At 40.0% G+C, this 24880-nt stretch overlaps 3 protein-coding genes across 3 annotated transcripts; 1 reads left to right on the plus strand and 2 right to left on the minus strand.

The window, feature by feature from the left end:
- Window positions 1-4518: 4518 nt before the first annotated feature.
- LOC125590291 lies at window positions 4519-6234 on the minus strand. Its single transcript, XM_048763743.1, has 2 exons — window positions 6025-6234; window positions 4519-5560 (listed from the first exon to the last, which is right to left on the minus strand). Exons 1-2 carry the CDS (start codon window positions 6185-6187, stop codon window positions 5406-5408), a joined length of 318 nt encoding a protein of 105 aa, XP_048619700.1. The 5' UTR covers window positions 6188-6234; the 3' UTR covers window positions 4519-5405.
- Window positions 6235-6381: 147 nt separating this feature from the next.
- On the plus strand, window positions 6382-9071 carry LOC111197893 (pentatricopeptide repeat-containing protein ELI1, chloroplastic). Its single transcript, XM_022701321.2, has one exon. It carries the CDS (start codon window positions 6514-6516, stop codon window positions 8419-8421), a length of 1908 nt encoding a protein of 635 aa, XP_022557042.1. The 5' UTR covers window positions 6382-6513; the 3' UTR covers window positions 8422-9071.
- A 1129-nt stretch (window positions 9072-10200) lies between these two features.
- On the minus strand, window positions 10201-13029 carry LOC111198554 (cruciferin BnC1). Its single transcript, NM_001405345.1, has 5 exons — window positions 12630-13029; window positions 12037-12401; window positions 11136-11552; window positions 10894-10971; window positions 10201-10667 (listed from the first exon to the last, which is right to left on the minus strand). The coding sequence occupies exons 1-5, from the start codon at window positions 12910-12912 to the stop codon at window positions 10341-10343; spliced, it is 1470 nt and encodes a 489-aa protein (NP_001392274.1). The 5' UTR covers window positions 12913-13029; the 3' UTR covers window positions 10201-10340.
- Window positions 13030-24880: the final 11851 nt, after the last annotated feature.

Genomic DNA, 24880 nt, shown 5'->3' on the forward strand with positions numbered 1-24880 from the left:
CATCCGTAATGTACAGGTCCACGAAGCAATGCCTCATATGGGAGGTGGACAGCTAGATGCTCCATGACGTCAAAAAATCCGGGAGGAAATATCTTCTCCAAGTTGCACAATAAGATGGGAATGTTCTCCTGAAGCTGTTCCACAACTTCTTCTTTAAGAGTGCGTGTGCTCAGATCCCTGAAAAATGCTCCAATGCCTTTTATATTCAAAAAAAAATTAAACACATTGTTAGTCATATATTATTTTGTAAATTATTGTGATATAATACACTACGTACCTGCAAGTGCTTCATGTACGTTTGTTGGAAGTAGCTCCGCAAATGCAAAGGGCAGTAGTCGTTGCATAAATACATGACAATCATGACTCTTCATCCCGGAGAACTTTTGACCCTTTTCAACACATCTAGAGAGATTCGAAACATACCCATCGGGGAACTTCACTTCTGATGCCACCCAGTTGAACAACACCGACTTTTTTTCTGAAGATAATCTGAATATCGGAACGGGAACTTGTCCATTGCTTTTAATATGTAACTCGCTTCTTGAGCAAATATCCGGCAAGTCCAACCTCGATTTTATGTTGTCTTTTGTCTTCCCTGGGACATTCAATATTGTATTCATGATGTTCTCAAAGAAATTCTTCTCTATATGCATCACATCGAGGTTGTGGCGCAGAAGAAGATCCTTCCAATATGGCAACTCCCAAAATATACTCTTCTTGTGCCAGTTGTGATGAACACCGTAAGAATCTGGCATATTACGAGGGACATGCCAATTACCACCCCAACGAACTGTTTCGTTAGCTCCGTAGTAGTCGATTTGCGCTTCAATTTGTTCTCCAGTTAGATATGGAGGAGGAGTGTCTCTCACAACCCTTTTGTGCCTAAACAAATTCTTGTTTCTTCGGTAAGGATGGCCAATGGGAAGAAATCGACGGTGACAATCAAACCAACTTGTCTTCCTACCATTCTTCAGTTGAAACGCATCTGTCGTTCCATTACAATATGGACAAGCTAATCTCCCATGTGTAGTCCATCCAGACAACATCCCATAGGCAGGAAAATCACTTATGGTCCACAAAAGCATCGCTCGCATCGTAAAATTCGTCTTCGTTGAACAGTCATACGTCCTCACCCCTGTTGACCACAAATCCTTCAACTCTTTTATCAGTGGTTGTAGGAAAACATCCAGGGACCTTTTTGGATGGTTCGGACCAGGTATTAATATGGTCAAGAATAGTAACTCCCGTTGCATGCACATCTCCGGTGGCAGGTTGTATGGAGTAAGAAAGACTGGCCACAATGAATATTGTCTCCCTGACATTCCGAACGGACTAAATCCATCTGTGCATAATCCGAGATACACATTCCGGATATTGCTAGCGAAATCTGGATGTACTTTGTTGAAATGTTTCCAGGCTCTTGCATCTGATGGATGAGTCATCTCACCATCCGTCTGAGTATGCTCGGCATGCCATCTCATCTTTCCAGCAGTCTGCTCTGATTGATACAATCTTTTCAATCTATCTGTAATTGGTAGGTACCACATCCTTTGGTACGGTACCCTATTACGTCCCCGTCCTTGCGGCTTGAATCGTGGCTTCTTGCAGAATCGACATTCTTCTAGCTTCTCATCATCTCCCCAATAGATCATGCAGTTGTCGATGCAAACATCTATCATCTCCGAAGGCAACCCAAGACTATAAACCAGTTTCTGAATCTCATAATAAGAATCAGCAGACACATTGTCTTCCGGCAAGTACTCTTTAAACAAGTCCGCCCATTCGTTCATGCAACTTTCAGGTAGATTGTGATCAGTTTTAATATTCATCATTCTAGCAGCTAACGACAATTTAGAGAGACCTTCTCTACAACCACTGTAAAGTGGTTGATTCGCCGCGTTTAACATTTCGTAAAACTTTTTTGCATCTATATTAGGTTCTTCATCTTCATCATGAGCTACGAATGCATCAGCTACCATATCATGAACCCTATCATAATCTACCATCTCCTCCTGATGGTAACTATGTTCATTATGCAAATGATGATCAACCGGTTCTTTTTCCTGAAAATTGCTATTACTACTACTTGCTTCATTCTGATCATAATTAAAACCCTCTCCATGTTGAAACCAGATATAGTAATTTGCCGTGAAACCTCTATTTATTAAATGCTTCCAAACATTTTCACGATTTGCCAGTTTCGAATTGTTGCATTTCCGACAAGGACAGAACATCTTACCACTTTCTTGGGCGAGCGGTGTTGAATCTGCTTGATGCATAAATGTCTCCAGACCCGCAAGGTATTCTTTCGTCACTCTCCCGTTAGCATCTCTATGCATATACATCCACTTCCGCAACTCGTAAATAGTCCCGATCCAGCCATTTTTTTCTTTCACGTTTTTTGTTGTTGGTGTGTTTAAAATGATGTTCAAACATCCATATTTATAGAAAAATTCGAATCTGGTAGTTGTAATTTTGCTATGAATTTACGACGAAAATTAATTAGGTGGGCAAAAAAAACGTGTAACACCTATAAAGTTGGTGGATTCAAAAATTTCCTCGCTAAATACACGTAAACTATTATCTCGTAAATACCACGCAAAGTTTACGTCGTATTTACGAGGAAATAGTTTTTCCTCGTAAAATACTCGTAAAATTACATCCACTTTACGACGAAACAGTTTTGTCGTTACGTTACGAGGAAATAACGATGACTTTAGTTTTTCACGTAAATTCGTCGTAAACTCGACGCAAATTTACGAGGATTGTTTTTCCTCGTTAATTTTCGTAGTTAACCATGTGTTTTCTTGTAGTGTATGTATTGTAATTTTACATAAATTTATTATTTTAAAAATAAATGAATTAGTTTCCAATAATCAATAAATAATATCACACTGTGCATATTTTACTAGTTAATTATAACACTAATATGTAAACAATAATATATTCAATATAACTGTTTAAAGTAAGATGATCAAAAAAATTCTAGTTGCGATTTTTTTTGCTATTTTGCAGAGACTCGTCCACTACGTCATCATGCCGCCCAAAATCGGCTTCAACTATGGTGGAGTCACCAACTTCTTCTACGAGAGACATTACATTCACCTATAACATCAAATCGCAACACAAAATGAGTTTAAAATGTATAGCTATACTAATAACTGCTACACTAATGTCTAACTAAATAAATATCATTTATATCTATTAATACATGATATAATGTAGATAATAACTAATAACAGCTACGAATATGCGCGTTACCGTCTAACTAAATAGATATCATCTATAGCTATTAATACATGATACAATACAGTTAACATTGAAACATATAATTCATAATAAAATATAGTAAAGAATTTAACATCTATAGATAATAGTAGTGAATACAATATAAATTAAGTTTTTATAACGTAAGTTACTTTTAGGGCATTATGCAGTGTCATATGTAACAATGTTCTCTTTTCCTTCATTTATTTCTTGTTGATTTTACTGTTAAACAGTGGCAATGAACAGAAACAACGAACATGCTATTGAAGCCATGGGTTTTGCTCAACAGAAGCTGGTTCAGTCAAAATTCTCGACTGCTAGAAGTCTTGATGTAAAGGCTAAGGGGATGAAAATGACACTCATGACATTTCATGAACCTTTAATCATTTCACATATGTTTACTAACTAGTTACATTTTATATATGTTATACAGTTCATGTATCGTGTCTTAAACTTTTGTAATCACTTTTTGCTCACTTATTTTCACTTATATTTTGCTCATATTTTCCATTTCTTTTCCATTACTTATATTTTCTATTACTTCTATTTTGCTATTTTTTTTTGGTTATTCAAATCAATTTCTTTTCATCTTTCTTCCAAAATTAAAACTACTATCATGTACCTACTAGATTTTGATCCATACTTTCAAAATGCGGGATATTTTACATCGATAGAAATGCATCATATGCTTTGTTAAAGATGTTAAAATAGTAAATCCATTTTATTTAAACTCGTCTCATATTTGACCGACCCATTTAAATCATAAACCCGTTTAAACCTATTTAACTTCATTTAGATCCGTGATAATTATGTTAATCTAATTAAACTGGTATATATTTGTTTAAAGTATTTTGAGTAAAGTTATTTGGTAACTAAAACCGTTTTGTATTTGTATTTGATCGATATATTGCATGATTGATGAAATAATCTGTAAAAAAACTATAATCGTGAAAATATCGATTGTAACATGTCCTACTATATTATAAAATAATATCAATGTTACTTAACTTATAATATGTTATTTTTACAAAAAAATATATAGATATATATCAACCACTTTTATTATTTAAAATTTAGAACATTTTTATTTTATAAATTATAATTATATTTAGAAAATTATATTTTCTAAATTATAAATTTATTTATTAAACTATGTTTATATGAATATATAGGATTAGATTTTTTTTTAGAATTGGAGCCAAATATATTTATTGATTTCAGTCACATACATGAACAAAACAATCATCTCTAAGCCACTAACATTGCTAACATGTTATTTTCACAAAAAAAAAAAAAAATCATTGGTAACATATTTGTTGTATCAATATACGTATGATTTGGGAAAAACGCTTAAATTTGTAGTCTTTTAAAGACGCTCGGCTTAGTTCAGACCTAATAACTGATAAGCCATTAGATTTCTGCCACGTCATGTACGGTAATAATCATACGTTAACCAGCAGAAGCTGCCACGTTAGTAGAGATGTCAATTCGGTTCTCCCGTCCCGTCCCGGACCGCTGCGGGTTTGTCTTCGGGCGGGACACGGCGGGCCTGTCCTGCGCAGGATGCGGTTCTGAAAATAGCTGCCCAATCCTGTAACGCATTTTTTGTAGGCCTTTGCGGACCGTCCCGCGGGATATCGGATATTACACTGTTTACTTCTTCCTGCACGAACAAACATAAACAAGAATGAGTTTCTGCAGGAACAAACACCAAACAAGAATGACTTGATCATAGCAAAGTCTATTTCATTCACTTAAGACAATTTTTTTTATTGTGTGTACGTATACGTATACCATGAAGCACAATACCATGAAGGGCTATTTTAATTATCAAGGAAAATGCGTGTATGTATACGTGTCTAGGACAATTTGATTATCAAGAAAAATTTAATTATCAAGGCGCGGGTCTTAATGGCAAGATATATGTAGTATATGCGGTGGTGAGATCGTAAACCAAAGAGTTCCACTGGTTTTAAATGACGGTACTTTCTCAGCCATGTTCCTGATCTGTATGTAGACAAAAGCATCAATCATTGAACGCACAGAAAAACAATGATGAGAGTCAAGTGAGATCAAACTAATCTTACAGCGAAGAAAAAGCTGATGAAGATGGGACAAGCCTCTCAACAGATTTCCTCTCAGTTTATTTTTGCTTCAGGAGGTTCTGGACTTGGATCCGTTGCATCAGAGAAGCTCCGGTGGAGGCTTGATGAAGCAGAGAAGCACCGGTGGTGGCTTGATGAAGCAGAGAAGACATAATCAAGAAGCAGCTTAGGGACACTTGCTCTGATCACTGAAAAAAAAACAAAACTCACTTTCAATAATAACATATTCATCACTTTCTAAATCAATGTTGTTTACACTTACCATCAAAGACATAAGCTTGGATTTGGCTCCTAGTGTTACTAAGTTTGTAAACGCATCAGTAGTCTTTTAAAACACAATCACACTCACATACTAATCGCCTTTTCAAACAGACAAGTAACAGTTAACAATAAAACCATAAAAGTTTCTAATAGAACAGCTCATACAGTTTTAAACATAAAGCCACAATAAAAAACAGAACATGAACTAAACATCAATTAAAATCGATTAAAACCGAAGTTAAGCTAAGCACAATCACACTCACATCAAGAACAATGACTTAATAAGAATCATCATGTTTCAGTGGACCATTTTATTATTTACGAAGTACACATGCAGAGATTGTAATCAAAAGATAAAGTCTAGAATTCATGAGAGAAAGAAATTTTATACCTTTTGGTGAACGAAAAGGAGAGAAGCTCTGCTGCAGATTGAACACGATGTGGTAACCAGAAGCATTGTCGCCTGTCGGACATCGAACGGCCATTGTCGGAGCTCCATCTCTTCCCACGGCCATCGTTGGAGCTCCATCTCTTCCCACGGCCATCATCGTCATCTCTTCCCACGGCCTCGTCGGAGCTCCATCTCGTCCCACTCTCTCTTTCGTTTTGTTTTCAGGTGAAGAAAGCAACTGAAGCGTCTAGCGGTTCATCTGGCCTTCCCGCGGTTGTTACGGGCCGTCCCGCTTTAAATCCGGTACCGTGCAAGCCCCATCCCACAAAACCTGTTTTTTTGCGGGTCATGAATTCTTAAGCCCAAACCCGCCCCGCACCAAACCCCTACGGGCCGGTACCCAGTTTGACATCTCTACACGTTAGTGAATATTTCTCCGACAAAGAATTAAACGACCAATGATGTTTGGTATAGCAAAGCCCGAAGAAAATGGCCTCGTCACCAATTCTCACCACGTCACTTCCGCAAAAACAGTTGACCACTTCCTCGTCCGCAGGTGGATTCCGCCTTCCGCCGCCTGAGAAACTCGCAATTCTACTCGACAAATCTGAATCAGTGGATTTAGTCAAGCAAATCCACGCGGCTATCCTCCGCCGTAACCTCTTCCTCCATCCTTACCACCCTGTCCTAAACCTCAAGCTCCACCGTGCATACGCTTCCCACGCCAAAATTCGCCACTCGTTGTCTCTAATTCACCAGACGATCGATCCCGACTTGTTCCTAATCGCCGCCGCGATCAACACCGCCTCCACTAACGGCCTCCGTGACCAAGCTTTCCTTCTTTACTTTCAATTGCTATCTTCTGAAACCGTCCCCAACGAGTTTACTTTCTCGTCAATTTTGAAATCATGCTCGAGTCAGTCTGTAAAAGCGATCCATACACATGTCCTCAAGTTCGGATTGGGGCTAGATCCTTACGTGGCGACCGGTCTCGTCGACGTTTACTCGAGAGGAGGAGATGTAGTTTCTGCGCAGAAGGTGTTCGATAGAATGCCTGAGAGAAGCATCGTTTCCTCCACGGCTATGATCACCTGCTACGCGAAGCAAGGGAACGTTGAGTCTGCGAGGGCTCTGTTCGAAAGCGTGCCTGAGACTGAGAGAGACATTGTTTCTTGGAACGTGATGATCGATGGATACGCTCAACATGGCTTTCCCAGCGAAGCTCTGATGCTTTTCCAGAAACTGTTGGCCAAAGGAAAGCCTAAACCTGATGAAATAACCGTGGTGGCTACTCTTTCGGCCTGTTCGCAGATCGGCGCGCTTGAATCCGGGCGTTGGATCCATGTTTTCATCAAGAGAAGTCGCATCAGGGTCAATGTTAAAGTATGCACGGCTTTGATTGATATGTATAGCAAATGTGGGAGCTTGGAAGAGGCTGTTTCAGTGTTTAACGATGCTCCGAGGAAGGATGTCGTTGCGTGGAATGCGATGATTGCTGGATACGCAATGCATGGTTATAGCCAAGAAGCGTTGAGATTGTTTGATGAGATGCAGGGAACCGCAGGGTTGCAGCCAACGGATATCACTTTTATCGCAACACTACAGGCTTGTGCTCATGCTGGTTTGGTAAAGGAAGGTGTAAGAATGTTTGAGTCAATGGGACAAGAGTTTGGTATTAAACCAAAGATCGAACATTACGGATGTTTGGTCAGTCTCCTTGGTCGCGCTGGTCGGCTAAAACAGGCTTATGAGATCATAAGAAACATGGAAATAGAGGCTGATTCCGTTGTATGGAGTTCTCTTCTAGGAAGCTGTAAACTTGATGGAGATTTCGTGTTAGGGAAGGAAATTGCAGAATATCTCATTGGACGGAACATCACAAACTCAGGAACTTATGTTCTTCTTTCGAATATATATGCATCTGTGGGTAATTATGAAGGCGTGGCGAAAGTGAGGAGCTTGATGAAGGAGAAAACAATAGTGAAAGAGCCAGGAGTAAGCGCCATAGAAGTCGATGATAGAGTTCATGAATTCCGAGCTGGAGATAGAAACCATCTGCAAAGCAAGCAGATTTACACAATGGTGAGAAAGATGAGCGAAAGGATCAAGTCTTGTGGTTACGTGCCAGACACAAACGCGGTCTTGCAAGATCTCGAAGAGACAGAGAAAGAGGAGTCTCTAGAGGTTCACAGCGAGAGGCTAGCCATTGCGTATGGTCTGATCAGTACTAAACCAGGAAGTCCCTTGAGGATATTCAAGAACCTGCGAGTGTGTTCGGATTGTCATACGGTGACAAAACTGATATCGAAGATCACAGGGAGGAAGATTGTCATGAGAGATCGGAATAGGTTCCATCATTTCGTGGATGGTTCTTGTTCTTGTGGCGGTTTTTGGTAAAACCAAACGCTACGCATTGTGGGTTGTACATGAAAAGGAGTCAATTTTGTCTTAATGTATCTGGCATTTAGTCTCAATGTCTCCGTCGTAAATAGATTGTGTGTAGATGAAGCCAAACAATCTCTAAAGACCTTAAAACATTTATCCTCCAGTGATCAAAAAGCTGCTCATCCCAACGCAGCTCCTTCAACTTGAAGGAAGCTTTCCCAGAAGAACAATGAACAAAGTTGTAGGAACTACAGAACAGCATTCAACAAAAATGGGCTGCTTGAAAAAGATATGCAAATCAAGAAACCTTGAGCTGAGAAAAATCAGAAAGTAGATTGTTCTGTGGTCTTGCGTTCTCAATTGACTCCTTTCAACCATGGTGGTGCAAGTGCCAGTGGTTTAGGTTTTCCATTACCTGAAAGACGGGTTGAGACTTGAGAGCATTGTCTATACTTCAACTGGTCGGTGGTTTCCGTATCACATTGATTTTCATGGTTACGTACACCTTCCTGGAACCGAAACAACAACAGAAAAGAATAATCCTTTTTTTTTTAAAGTTAATTAATTCGAACTATGTTATTAACATTTTATCAGATTCCAGGACAGAGATATTTTGTAGTTACTTATTCATTACACAATATCAAAAGATCCTCCTCCTCTAATACTGAGACTCCTATTAATCTTGAAGTGGATCAAATCTAAAGTAATTATGAATATTACGTACGTTGCAGCGGTCCTTGCAAGAGACGAACAGAACAGATCTTATCTGACTGGAGCCATTCACCATGGTAAAGGACATCAGAAAGTTGGTTAGAAGGTTATCTTTGTGGGTGATTGCAAAACCCATTTGGTGACATCAATAACTTTATAAACAAAAAATGGAAAGGCAGGCATCAGGCCCGGCCCTGAGGTAAAGTCCGTAAAGCTTGGACTTTAGGCGCTAAACGATATATACATTTTAGGGGCAATAATTGAAAGCAATCCTCTTAGGTCCAGTGGCTTAAATTATTTTCCTCTTACCTCACGTATGCATGTTCGAAACCTGTTTTTTTCATTCTCCCCACCCATTTTTATAATAGCTGAGAATCTAATGATTTTGATTCCTTTGTTTATAACCTTAGTTTCCTTGTTCATTTTTTCCCATTTTTTATAATAATTGAAAGAATCTAATGATTTTGATTCCTTAATTTATAACCTTAGTTTCTTTGTTTATATTGTATTAAATAATATAATCAAACCAACTAATTTCTTTTGGCAAAAACAAAAGCGATGCCATTTATGAGACTATTCATCTTTCCTCTTATTTTTTCTTCTTTAAAGCATTGTTCTGTTTTCCAACTCTAAGTACAATAAAGTTATTCTAGTTATTAATTATGCATGCTGCTGGCAACAATATAAGAAATGAGCTAAATGCATATAAAACGAATTGCCGTAACCGGCAACCAATAGTATTTTCAAACAACATGTTAAATGCATATGAACGTTTTAGAATAATTATTTTATCAATACGATAAATCAATATATTAGGGTTCTTGATGAATTTTTGTTTGGTTTAAAAGCTAAGTTCTAAAAAAAATTATTGTTGTTAAGGGGCATGAATTTTTAATCCGCTTTAGGCGCCACAATACTCCGGACCGGCACTGGCAGGCATATGGACCAGATCTTGTACCGCATAATATGTGAAAGATATTGTCACTATATCCTCGGAGAAGTCTGCATTCTCGTATACGTATGTTTGTAGAGTAGTGAAAAATGAAGTTGATAGATTAGCCAAGTTAGCTAGAAAATTTAGATAGAAAAGAGTTATTTTATTCAGAAAAGGAGTAACATTCTAAAACCTCTACAAAACCAGTCACATTTGCGTACATTATTATTACTCTTTTTATTACTATTTAACTTCCTTTTACAGTAGAGGTTCACTGGGTAAGCTCTTAAGCATCAGCCTTCCTTGGCCCTCCGTAGCTAGCTGGGCCACTGCTGTGCGTCAAAGTGGTCTCGATCGTGTTGAACTTAACCCTTCTTGCTTCTTCGAGTGAGATTTGGTACCCATTGGATATGACCTCTAATGGTAAACCTCTCAAGACCGAGGTTCGTCCAGCAAGTGTGTTGATCTGTGCGTTTGCGTTTGTCTTGAACTCGATCCACCGGAACTGTTCGCTTGTTGCGCGTTTCACCACGGAGAAACCTTGTGGTATGGAAAGTAGCTGTCCTTGAGAGACTTGTCCGTCGAACACTCTGTCACCGTTGTCGTTAACCACCTGCACACAGGGGCGAATGTAGAAAGTTTTTTTAGTGGGTGCATAATTAATGTAAAATGAAATATATGATATAGAAGATCGAACTTGAGTCATCAAGGGGGTGCACAAGAGGACATTAACCATCTTTTCTAGCTGAATCTTTGTGTTTTCACATACAAATTTTTTTATTGTCATAAAACTATGGGTGCACGTGCCCCCATTGTCATTGCCCTGGCTTCGCCACTGCCTGCACATGGGCTTCCCCGTCTGTCACGTAGAGAACCGCGTTTGCGTTTGCGTTCCACTGTGGAAGCACCATCGCGTTCTACATCCAATAAATGTTTCAATAGTCATGTTTATAGCGAACCGGAAACAGAAACCAAACCGAGATGGTTATAGAATTAATACGGCACGTGCCAAACCGATAAGCATAATAATGCTAACCAAACTTTCAAATGTTAATTCCTATTAAAATGCATATGTACTTACTTGACGGATAGATCCACGGAGGGCTGAGAGACGAAGGAAGCGAAGGATGGGGAGATCATAGCTGTTCAGAGTGCTGATGTAACCGAGCTGTGGCTTGTATACGTCAGCATTAGATGGGTCATCGAGGTTATCGGTGCACCTCGCGCTGCATATGGTCTCTTCTAAACCGTTAACTTCCTCCTGCGGTCTCTGACTCCTCAAAGGCGGCCTAATGACACTGAATGGGCCTTGGACTCGGATAATGTTTCCACGGTTGTCTTGCTGGTTCTGAAGTTGTTGCGCTGTCCTAACATCGATCTTGAAAGCTTTAGCAAGAACCTCTGGTGTGAAGCCATTAAGGATGTTCTTTTGTGGCTGTTGCTCGCGTCCTTCTATCCATACTTGGCCTTGTGGGTTGTTTCCGGCTAAGTAAAATGGCTACAGATAAAACAGAAAACCATATTTTTGATATTCTGTAATTATAAAAGAAGTTATATGATGAGAAAAAGACAAAAATAGCACTAAATCAAGTTTATGTTCTCAAACTAGCACCCAAGGTCAAAAGTCACAAAAATAGCACTTAATGTTTTATCAAAAGTCACAAACTTAGGGTTTAGAGTTAAAGGCTGGGGTTTAGGATTTAGGGTTTAGGGTTTAGGGTTTGGGGTTTAGGGTTTAAGGTTTAGATTTTAGGGTTTATGGTTTAGGGTTTAGAGTTGAGAAATGAGGTTTTGGGGATAAGATTTCAAATTTTGAAAAATAAAAAAATTAAAATTTTCAAAGGATAAACTTAGAAAAGTATCATTTTGGTCATTTTAGTCATTTTAGTTTTTGATTGCTATTTTTGTGATATAAATTTAGAAATATGCTATTTTGGAGATTTGCCCTTGATTGCTTTTGAGGTTTTTGTTTATTTATATACCCTTGGGTTGCGGTCGAGCTGATTCTGGTGGCTGGCTAAATCGAGGACGGAAACGATGACAAGTGGTTGGTTTCCGTCGTTGTAGAACCATTGGGCTACACCGGGATGTGTAGCGATGGTGTCCCCAGTCCTTATGTGCTCCACTTTCTGGTGCATATCACGGAAGCCCTGGCCTTGACTCTGTTGTCCTTGCTGACCTTGTTGGCCCTGTTGTCCCTGGCCTTGACCCTGGTGGCCTTGGCCCTGACCTTGTTGTCCCTGGCCCTGACCTTCTCCGAAGGGGCTACCACCGCCTGGTTGAAACACTGATGAGTCCTGGAATGTCTCGGCGCATCCAGGGACCACTCTCCCCATAAGACCTTCTCCTATAATGTAACAAACCAAAAAAAAAAAATTTAGTGCGCAGTTCTGTGAACATCGACCATATATTTAGGTTATAAATTAAACAAAAAAATATTATAATGTATTTGATCAAAACCTTAGCACGTGTATAGTGATATACTTACTACAACACTTTTCTCAAAAGACTGAACCTTAAAGATCACGAATTTGAATCTCGATACTCATATAGTATCAAAATCAGATTCACGTACCTTTAGCCACGAAGGAGAGCTTCGCGGTGCTAAAGAAAGAGGGCAAGTAGAGACCCTTAGACTCGATGATGTAACGTACAAAGGAGACACCAGAGCAACGTAGCTGAGGAGCGTGGTGGTCCCACACCTCGATGCGACCAGCCTCAGCCTTAAGTACGTGTGACGGCTCCAGTGCATTGAGCTGGTCTAGCTGACACTCGTTTGGAAACTGTTGAGCTGTAGAGCCATGGAGAAAGATCAAAAGTGCTAAGGAAAAAGAGAGAAGAGATGAGAGCCGAGCCATTTTCTCTTTACTTAGTTGTTGTGGTTTTTCTGGTCTTACAGCTGCGTTAGATGAAGCTATTTATAGTGAACTTATTTGTATAGATGTTGATAAATTTTTTTGAGGATAAATTGAATGAGATAAGAACCAGGTATATAGAGTCGACTATGTACAATCTACACTTCATTTGAGTTGCTATCTTTATGTCTTCTTCTGAAAATTTAATTTGGCTTCACATTGTAAGAAAACACATATTAACGAAGGGAGTTTGACACATCTCAATTTGCATGGCTTATTGAACTGCATGTCTTTACACATCAACTTTGAGATAGGCATATGTAATAGGACAAAATATATATTTCTTGTATATATATACTGATTTGTTTGTCAAGATATATATAAAAATTGTATTATTCTTTACATTTGATCAGTATAACAAATTTACAATAACATCACTATAGCAATTACGTTTGAAACGAACTGCTCCTGCAACTTGGTTAAGATGATAGTTTTACTAATGTTGGTAATAAACAAAGATTTCTAGTAATATTGTTAGACAAAAAAATATGCAATAAGATTGCAAATTTGATCTAGACATGTTTTGATTAGATCGTAGTATAACGGATTAACGGTCACACTCGAATTTAGGCATGGGCATATAAAATCCGGAACCCGAAATCCGAACCGAACCCGAACTGAAAAAACCCGTCCGTTATCCGACCCGAAACGTAAAAATACCCGAACGGGTCTTGTAGGGTGGTACAAAAAATATCCGAACCCGAAGTGTTATTAACCGAACCCGAACGGATAACCCGAAAAATCCGAAATTAATAGTCAATATAAATATTTTGAAATATATATAAGTATTCCAATTATTAAATTCAATATTTGTGGTAATATTATATATAATAATAAATATTAAAATTCTAATAAATGATTTAAGTACACAATTAGTTATAAATAAGTATTTTATAATTTGCTCATTGAAATAAAAAGTCTACTCTCTATAAGGCAATACATATTTTTTATAAATGATGTTTGTTTTCATGCTTGATTTAACATTTTATTGTTATTTTATCAATTTTATATGTGATAGATTAATTTTTCTTTAATTTAGATGTTTTTCTTTATCTTTTACTTCAAAAAATTTGTTTTTTACTTTGGTTATATCCGAACCGAACCGATATAACCCGAATCCGTACGATATATGATTACTTTATGGGTTTTATGATGCAATACAATTTTGAACCGAACCCGATCCGTACTAATAAAATTTTAGTATGGGACCTAGAAGCGTAAACCCGAAAATTCGAAAACCCAAAAACCCCAAAAAACCTGATCTGAATGCCAGCGGGTACCCGAACGCCTAGGCCTACTCGGAGAAATGTTAAAGTTTCGAAAGACTGATTAATCATGGACATGCAAATGATTAATGTTAACAAAAATGGTAACTATAAGAAGACAATCGAGAGAAAAGACGTAGCGACACAAAACGACTCTGAGACACACGTGACATGAGAGATGTGTCGGACGCGACGAGCCGTGCTTTCATCATATTCCACCGCCATGACGAGTGTACGGCTGCATGCTGCTCACAGTCCCTTTGGAATTTCATTCCATTTTTCCATTTTTCATAAATACGAATTTGTAACTTTTTTTTCTTTTTTTTGCTAACACTTCGATTACTTCTTTTCCTAAACATTATTTTTTTTTTCTTTTTGACAACAACACTTCAATTACTTTTTCTTATTCTAACACTTCAATTACATTATATTTAATCTTTTGGTCTAACAATAAATTGATCGGAAAAAGGAAACACTACCGTTAGGGTATCTCCAATGTGGCTCTATAATTTCTTCTATTATTTCCACTAAAATAGAACAACTCTACTATAGAATTGGTTTTGTTCCAATGGTTAACTCTATAATAGAGTGGAATATAGAAGAATGCTGTTTTTCTACTCCAAATATAGAGTGAACAAAACAACATTACTTTATATTTAACTCTATTATAGAGTAACTCTATTATATAGTTAACCACTGGAGCGTGTTTAAAAAAAAAAAAAAAAAAGTTAACCATTGGAGCAAAACCAACTCTATAACAGAGTTACTCTATTTTAATGGGAATTATAGAGGAGATTACAGAGCACCATTGGAGATGGTCTTACATATGTACGAATTTATATGAACTTATTGATAATTATCAAATATATTAACCTGTAAGGGTCTGAGATGCACGCCCTACAGATTTCTCTCTCAGGCACTTTGATCGAGGCAAGCTTGTTTTTCAAAAACTGAGCCACCTCCTCCGTGCTCCACCGCAACTCCACTACCCTCCATCCAGTCAACCACCGCACCTGTTTCTCCGGCATGACAAATTTTTCTTCCCACAGATCCTCCTCGTGAAGATGTCTTGTTTGACGGTGTTAAAAGTGCAAGTTAGAAGCGTAGTTGGAGCAGATCTGATTTTTCCTCTGAAATAAGTTGAAGCTTTTAGATATTACCTCTAGCTTGAGGATACTGGATGCGACGCCCTCCTTGGTCTCTCAGTAACGTTTTTTCATCAGTGTTAAACTTTCACTATCATTTACCTCGCCTCTGAGGATTCAAGAATGGCTAACCGTTACACTAGATCCGAAAAGGGTAAGTGGGTAGCAGGGTCTTCTAGACTTCCCCAAAAGATCCGCTACTCCAGTCCGCAGAGCTCCGATACGGATCCCCCCGAGCAATAATGCGGAACTTATCGAAGACAACAAGCTCACTCTCTTAGGTCGTGTGACTAATCCCTTTGTCCAAAAACCTAAATGGGTTCTGGATTGGCTTATCCAGTACTGGAATCTGGAAACGGCAGTAACAGGAAGAACCCTAGGTCACGACCTTTTTCAAGTCAAGTCCGAAACAGAGGAGGCTCTTCAGTCGGTGATGAGACGAGCTCCCTTTCATTACAACCGATGGATGATAATTCTACAGAGATGGGAACCGGTTGTTTCAACGGCATTCCCCAAACGTACCCCCTTTTGGATCAAAATCCACGGTCTTCCCCTCCATTACTGGACAGTGGAAACGTTATACGCAATAGCCAAAGGACTAGGTCCGAGGCTTGATGATGATGTTCCCCAAGGTAAACTTCGGATTGATGTTGACTGTCTCAGCAACTTGGAAATGCAGCTTCCGCTAGAGCTGCCATCAGGAGATGTCCTAACAGTGGATTTGGAGTATGAAAAACTGGAAAAGCATTGCTTCTACTGCTATTCCCTCTTCCATGAGGAAGCCTCTTGTCCCACTAAACCGGCGGCAGTAAGAGGTTCGGCTCAGGCAACGGGAATCAGTCAACAAAACACTCTGAGAAGCTTAGAAGAGCACAGAAGACGCCATGACCAACGTCGAACTTCCTCAAACCAGTCTAGATCCTCGGTTGAGCGGTCAAAAGGAAACCAAGCTGTTTCCCAATGGTCAACTAACTCCAGGCCACTTCTCTCAGAGCGTCGCCCCCAACCTGCTCATGCTAGTCATCAACGTTACCCTGATAGGGAAGCAGACAAATATCACAGTTATCATCACCAAAGGTCCCCGCGGAGGGAGTATCAAGTTCGATCTCCTCCCCGAACCTATAAAGACCATCACAAATCCAGGGCTCGCTCTTACCAATCTTAGTATTCAAGGACTCCACCCCCGTTGCCTGCTCGCGAACCTACGGACTTGCCGGAGATCCCTGAACGTGGAGAGGTTAACAGTCGTTCCCATGAACGTCGATCTACTTTGGAGAGATTGGAACACCCTTCTCAGAAACCCCAGCGTTCAGGAGGCCTCTACAACTCTTTGCTAGCCAGACTTCAAGACGTGGAGGTCACCTATGACCAAGAAGATCTTCGAGTGAAGCTGTCAGAAGGAGGTTCGGGAAATAAAACTGCCCCTATAACTCCAAGTGAACCGCCAGGTTCAGGTCAGAGAGTTCATACTTCTCTTCGGCTAGGGTCCCCTGTTCAGGTTGATCCAAAGAAAAAGCAGCCGGCCTCGTCAAGTAAAACAGCAGCAGCAGCAAAGAAAGCTCCGACCAAGAGGAAAGCACCCGCAAAAACTACTATCCCAGCAAAGAGAGCTACAAGGCCAAAGATTGCTAGGAGCCCGAGACAAAGCACTCGTCTCTCAAAACAACTGACGGCAAGAACCGCGAACCCACTGCGCAAAAAGTTGTGTGTGGAAAAAGACGGAACTGAAGATATACCTGGCTCTCAAGTTCAAGCTGCACCAGGCGTGGTGATCGTACCAGCGGTAAGGAAGGGTAGAACGGATTTTCGGGATCCGCAAAACCCGATTCCTTAGCTCTTGTGTGCTGGAACTGTCAAGGTTTGGGGGGTGATTTGATAGTTTCAAGGATCCGGGAAATGAAAAGAATTTTGGCCCCAGATATCCTATTTCTAACGGAGACAAAGAACCAGGATGCATTTGTTCTAGCTGAGCTCCAGTTTATGGGTTACGATCACCACTTCACCGTCCCACCAGTAGGCCTCAGCGGGGGATTAGCTCTATTCTGGAAAGCGGATTTCTCACTGGACATCCTTGAAGCATCGGCGCACTTCATAGATGCCAAACTGAAGGTAAAAGCCTTTGTTTTCCATATCACCTTTATTTATGGAATGCCGCAACAAGAACATAGAGCCACTTTTTGGGAGAAGATTTCCCAGGTAGGAGAGAATAGGGAAACTGCCTGGTTGTTATCAAGAGACTTTAACGATATTCTAGAAAACAATGAGAAAGTTGGAGGTCCCGAAAGATGCGAAGGTTCTTTCATCCCGTTTTGTAGTTTTGTCTCCCAAAATGGATTATGGGATGTCAAGCATATCGGAAACTCCCTATCATGGAGAGGTCAACGCGGTTCCCACTACATCAGATCTCGCTTGGACCGTTCTCTTGCAAACTGCGCATGGTTTGATATGTTCCCTGCAGGGCGCTGCGATTACCTCCGTTTTGAGGGTTCTGATCATCGACCGATTGTCACTTATTTGGATACCTCTAAAGTGAAGCGAAAGCGCCTGTTTAGGTATGATAGAGGTATCAAAGAAGATCCTGAAGCGAGGAAAGTAATTGAAGAGGCGTGGAAGAAAGATACCCTGGAACAAGTAGAGTCAAAGATAAAGAGATGCCGGAATGAGCTGATCAAATGGTCAAAAGCTAAGAAGGAAAACAGCGCAAAAACAATTCTAGAGCTCCAGGAGAAGTTGGAGGAGAACCTGTCCTCGGATTCTCCCTCCATAGAGTTCATCCAAGAGCTCTCGCTAGCTTTGTCTAAAGCATATAAGGCTGAGGAACTGTTTTGAAGGCAGAGAAATCGAATTATGTGGCTGCAAGGGGGTGATCGTAACAGTGCCTATTTTCATGCAGTCACTAAAGGAAGAAGATCTTTCAATTGCCTCACCACCATAGAAAATGAAATGGGAGTTTCTTTTCATGAGGAAGCATAAATTGGTGAGGTGTTTGCAGACTACTACTCAAAGCTTTTCACCTCAAATGGAGCTCATAACTTAGAAGCGGTGGAGGAAGCAGTCACAGCAAGAGTGAACTTGGAGATCAACCAAACCATCTCAACAATTCCTATGGATGCAGAGATCCTACTGGCAGTCAAGAGCATCCATTCGGATAAGGCACCAGGGCCAGATGAGTTCTCGTCGGGATTCTACCATTCATTTTGGGATTTGATTGGAGTTGATATTTGCAGAGAAGTGCGACATTTTTTTGAGACATGAAAGATGGACAAAAGGATCAATGAGACCCATATATGCCTGCTCCCAAAGATCTTGGGACCGAAATGCCCCTCGGAGTTCCGTCCCATTGCTCTCTGCAATGTACGATACAAGATAATAACAAGGATCCTAACTCTCCGGCTTCAGAAGTTTCTAGATACCATTGTCTCGGTGCATCAATCTGCCTTTATCCCGGGACGTGCGATCACGGACAACATCTTGATTACCCATGAGACCTTACACTTTTTAAAAGTGTCAAGAGGCAACCAAGCGATGCTCAATGGTGGTCAAAACTGACATGAGCAAAGCCTATGACCGGATTGAGTGGGAGTTTCTCGAAAAAGTGCTACAACAATTCGGTTTTGAAGCAGTATGGATCAATTGGGTAATGGAGTGTGTCACCACAGTCTCCTATTCTTACCTGATTAATGGGGCGCCTTATGGGAGCGTCTCTCCGAAGCGAGGACTGCGACAAGGAGACCCGCTATCCCCTTACCTCTTCATTCTTTGTATAGAGGTACTTACGGGCCTGTGTCTCAGGGAGCAACAATCTGGCAGCTTTAAAGGTCTGAGAGTAGCTCGCAAAAGCCCCCTGGTCAACCACTTGTTTTTTGCTGATGATACTGTTTTCTTCAGCAACACCAGTGTAAAAAACTATACCTCTTTAATGAGGATCCTTCAGAGATATGAAGCTTGCTCAGGACAATGCATAAATCTCGAAAAATCTACCATCTCCTTTTCCTCAAGAACCCCGGAAGCAATCATGACTCGAGTAAAAGTTGCAGTTGGGATTGATAAGGCGGGAGGAATGGGAAAGTACCTGGGATTACCTGAAACGTTTGGCCGCTGCAAGAGAGATGTGTTCACGGGCTTGGTGGATAAAATCCGACAGCGATCTCACTCTTGGCCAACAAAATTCCTTTCTGGTGCAGGGAAGCATGTGCTCCTCCAAACTGTCCTCTCTTCCTTTCCAAACTACTCCATGTCAGAGTTTCAAAATCCAAAAATCCCTATGCAAGCGCATACAATCAGTTCTCACCAGATTTTGGTGGGATAGCGCTCCCGATAAGAAGAAGATGGCATGGGTTTCGTGGGACGGAATGGCTACGCCGAAATGTATGGGAGGCTTGGGGTTTAAAAATTTGGAATCCTTTAATGATGCCCTCCTTGCAAAGCTGGGTTGGAGAATCATGAATCATCCAGATGCTTTACTCTCTCAGGTGCTGAAAGGGAAATACTTTTGGGACTGCTCATTCCTAGAGAGTTCACCAAAGCAAGCATCTTCCCATGGATGGATCGGGATAATGGCAGGGAAAGCGCTGCTTGAGAAGGGTCTGGGATTCTTGGTGGGGGATGGTGAAAATATCAATGTATGGTCAGATGCTTGGCTCTCTCCCTCTCAGTCTCTGACGTCGATAGGACCACCAACCTTTGAAAACCAAAAGCTTAAAGTAAAAGACCTCCTGCTCCCAGACTCTAACGTTTGGAACCTGCCCCAAATCCGACTCCATTTACCTCACTATGAGGATGTTATAAGACAGCTGATTCCTAGTGCTTTGAAACCACCAGATAGACAGGTCTGGTTTGGAGAAAGCAATGGCATTTACTCAACCAAGTCAGGCTACAAGATGGAAAATATCCAAGTTTCAATTCAAAACCCTCATGGGTTTGACTGGATAAAACATGTCTGGAAGTTGGACTCCCCATGCAAGATCCAACACTTCCTCTGGCGAGCTCTGAATAATGCTTTCCCTGTGGCTGAGCTTCTGATCCATAGAGGAATGGAAGTAGACCCATCTTGTAAAGTCCGTGGAGAACTAGAAACCATTGATCATGTTCTCCTACATTGCTCCTTTGACCAAAGAACTTGGGAAATGGCCCCAACTCAACTCGTATCAGGTCATGCGCTACCTACAAACTCGCTCAAACAGCTGCTCTCTCTTGTACCGAAAGTTCTCAATCTTCCCCTTTCGGGTTTAACCTGTTCTCCGCTGTCCCCCTGGATCTTTTGGAACCTTTGGACAGCAAGGAACAAAAGGATTTTTGAGAACAAAATCTACTCGGCTGAAGAGACTCTTTCTAAAGCTATTAGAGATGCTAAAGAGTGGGAAGGGGCAAAGAAGAATCCTGCTGTGATAGAAAAGCCTAGGCAGAACCCTATGAACCAATTTGACTCTATAATCCCAACTTGTTGTGTTGATGGTGCATGGAAGACGGATTTTAAATGTGCTGGTTTTGGTTGGTTTATACAGGATAAGCAAACTAAGTTGGAGATTAAAGGGGCGGCATCACGCTGTCACGTAGCATCTGCGCTAACAGCTGAAGCTCTCGCTCTCCGGGAAGCACTCCAAGTGGCCTCTAATGCGGGGCTAACACGCCTCAAGATCATGTCGGACTCAAGGGTCCTCCTCTCTGCCCTGCGATCAGGGACGGTTCTGAATGAGATAGCGGGACTTCTCCATGAAATTAGTCACCTCATTTCTCTCTTCTCAACCTTATCTTTTGTTGTAATCTCTCGTTCAGTAAATGCTATAGCCGATGGGCTTGCGAAAGCTGTTCTTGCAGCTCTTTGTCTTCAAAACATTGTATGAATGCTTTAGTATGAATTAATCCGTTGACCAAAAAAAAAATTAACCTGTAAGTAATCTGACATGATTTTTAGTTATTTAAAATTTTATGGACTTTTTGAAACTTTTACATAAATCTATGACAAATATCATTATCCAAACTTTATATTTTCGATTTGAGTATCTGGAGAAGTCAGCAGAATCTTCATGGTTTCTTTTCTCTTTTATCAAGATTTTGTTCTTTGGTTTAGTTTGTAGATTAGGTGTATATCTCAATTACACTAGAGTTTAAGGCAATGTGATTACAAAGTTTGTGTATTGGTAGTCTTCTTTCCCTCCTCGTGTCGGTTGAACCGCTGGACTCTATTATCTCCGTTGATTACTTTTTTTTTTGACAAAATGTGAATTCATTTCATAGAAATGACATTTAGATATAATAGCTTGGATCTAATTTTGCTAGAACTAGCAAAGGCTATCTAAAAATCCTCAAAAAAAGAAAAAAAAAGATCCTTAAATACAATGTTAGGCTTAATCATGAAACATGGAGAACAACATGACAGCAATTGACTCCCGTATGACCCAGAGGACACTTTAATGCTGAAACCTGCAAAAAAAATTTGAGATCAAGGGAAAGTTCAGGAGCGAATGAGATCCCAGAGGAATCAGATGTTTTGACAGGCGAAGGCGGTTAGGCGCCCCGACCATAACTCCATCAAGAGTCCGCTCCCTAACAAACCAGAAGATTGAGAAGGATGAGGCTGTTGGTCCGATCCGACAAGAGGAAGAGCAAGCGATGAAGAACGAGAACTCGTGAACTGCAGGCGGTGGTTTTTGACACTCTACACAGAGATTGATGCTTTCCTATCGACAAAGAGACTTTCCTATCGACAAAGAGGCAGTACACTTCCACCCCCACCTTCCTGCGAGAGCCTGAAGAACCGGAGCTGGAGCTCCAAACGAACAAGGCGACACGACTGACTGCTGAAACAACACCGTACAAAGGAGAACGAACTGAGCATGTCCTCGAAGCTCAAAGTCTCCGGTAGACAGCAAACGAGCCAGGATGACATAGAAGTGTCACCGAGATTTGCTGGCATGTAGATCTAAAAACAGAGGCCCTCAGCAGAGTGTCTCGAACTCCACCGCTCTCTAAAGAATGATCTTTGAGGAGAGGCTCTACAACACCTTGAGTGACTGGAAAACAGAGGAACCGAACAATAGGAAGGGAGAGGAGCACATTGGAGGCAGAGACGTTCCAGATCTGCTCCGCCAAACCTTGAGAAAACGAATATGACCCAGATCCGACAACGGCTCTTTGTTCTACCAAAAAAGTAAGGACACATTGTCCAATCTGCTGGTGACCTCCTCGTCTACTCTCTAGAGAGGCTTGGTATGCACAAAGCTTCCGTTTAGGTCCGTTGAGGCAGAGATCCAGAGAGTATAGGAAGAAAGGAGGCGGCGAGAACAGAGGGATAAAGGGTGAGAGACTGAAGCTTACGCATATTGGAAGAGGTGGGAGGTCGACGGCGAAGGCTCGCCGACCGCCATAGGAGAGATAAAGTTGACAGCGGGAATTAGGTTAAAAAGAGATGAAAGGGAGAGACACTGGAGAGAATTATTCTCTCACCTCTCTCTTGGAAAGATTATTCTCTCACCTTTTTTCGTTGATTACTATTGGATCTTCTTTTAATATAATAAAATGAAACATTTGAGTTAGAACTTACGTGCTTTCAAAACAAGAGGTAGAATGCTGCATGTTTGTTTATTCATATTAATCAAATACTTTATAAGATATTGTAAATTTTATAGAAAAAAGATTTACAAAAATTTAAAATTTTGTAAAATGGCATAGTCGAAAATTCAAAACTTCATATATTATACCGTTTTAATATTTTAAACTGTATAAAATTATAGTTCCTTTCAAAAGATTAAGTGGAATAACTTAATCTGAAATGCATACTAATTATATACTCTATTGATGGAGTGGGTGACACACTGAATATAATCAGCCTTACTTTCCACTGACAGAGTCGTCGATCGATACATATTGAACATATTCATCCTTCTTCTTGAACAGTGGATATATCCACATGATCTGATCAAATTTTAGTTTCCTTATGGAGTGGTGAGCAATGTACAGTATTCACATTCAATGAAACTCGAGGAAACAACTCTGCTAATTCATCCTGCAAATCATACTTGATATCTGCAAAATAATAACGAGAGAAAACGTTATACATAGTTACCATAACTAATACAAATACATCACAATACCTTAGATTACACATCCAACTAGTTACTATTGATAAACATCTCAGGGTCAATCTAATTTTTAACAAAATATAAAGTCTAGTACGTTTATTTTTGAACAAATAAAGTCTATTTCAATCTAACAGGTATATAAAACAATAAACACACAATCATAGACAAAAATTAACAGAACATAATGACAGACTCAGAGTACCACAATTAATTCTTCTTTTTACCAACCTAGCTAGATTTGCGAATTATAGTTGCAGCTGATCGTGACTGGTTTTTCTTGTCATTAGCTTCACTTAGTTGCATTATCTTCATTTGATTCTCAAGTCCACTTTTCTTGATGTTCATTCCCTTAACACTTGTGCTTAATCCATGAAAAACATCAAAGATTGCTTTATGAAGCTTCTCAATGCAGGAGTAAAATACGTTGACTTACTAACTTCTCGGTTTCAGTCAATTCCTCTTTCTCTTGAACTTTTAAATCTTCCTTCTCTTCACCCAACATGAATCTCCTTTTTTCAACCCAACCTAAATGTTTTTTTTTTGTTAAATTTTGTGGAGGACAAATCAGGTTTACCACCTACGTATCTTCTATCTCATCCTTCCATTTAAGTTCTATAAGACTTGACAGGTTCTCGTTACCAATAAAATTATGGACAGCAACCTATAAAATAGAGACATTTTATTAAAAGTATAGTAGAAACATCTCAAAATAATAACATTTAGTGACAGAATATATGCATAGACCAAATTTAAACCTTATCGATAATTTCTTCAAGACCAATAAGTCAATTCTTGCTTTAGATCCCTTCCACTTCAACCTACCGCGTGAGCTTTAACCTTCTTAGCTATTAACGCAACATCCTCATATCCCCATATTTTTTTTTTGTCAAGAATTTCATTCAAAAACAAGTCAAATGACTTGAAATCACACAAGTTTTGAAACAGAAAATTGCAAATAAGACTTCAGTAGATGCCACAAGGCCAAAGCCTTAAACAAAAGAACCCAAATAAAGCGTTTAACACAATGTAAACAACTCCAAAGACCACTAGTTTCGCGGCCATCAGGCGGATTCATGACGATCAGCATTATGGCAGTGCTTGGTTTCTGATAGCAGGAGATAACCAAGAAGGGCCTCCATTAGCAATGTAAGATTGGTAACGTAGACCTGTAGTGACACTAGCGGCAATCTCAAACGCTAATGAGTTAACTCCCTCTGGTACTAACACCACTTGACAATAATCAAATTGGTGCAAGGAGCGAAGCGTACTCGATAGCAGTATTGGTACATTCGGGAACAATCGAGGGTTGTTAATGGCATCCAAAACAAGCGGAGATGAGATTTCAAAGATTACCTTTTTGAAATGTAAGTTGTGCATGTCCGTGCATGCCCGTAGAAGAGTGCACAACCCTGCTTCAAAG

Source organism: Brassica napus, chromosome C7, assembly GCF_020379485.1.
Source record: "Brassica napus cultivar Da-Ae chromosome C7, Da-Ae, whole genome shotgun sequence".
Classification (NCBI taxonomy): Eukaryota; Viridiplantae; Streptophyta; class Magnoliopsida; order Brassicales; family Brassicaceae; genus Brassica; species Brassica napus.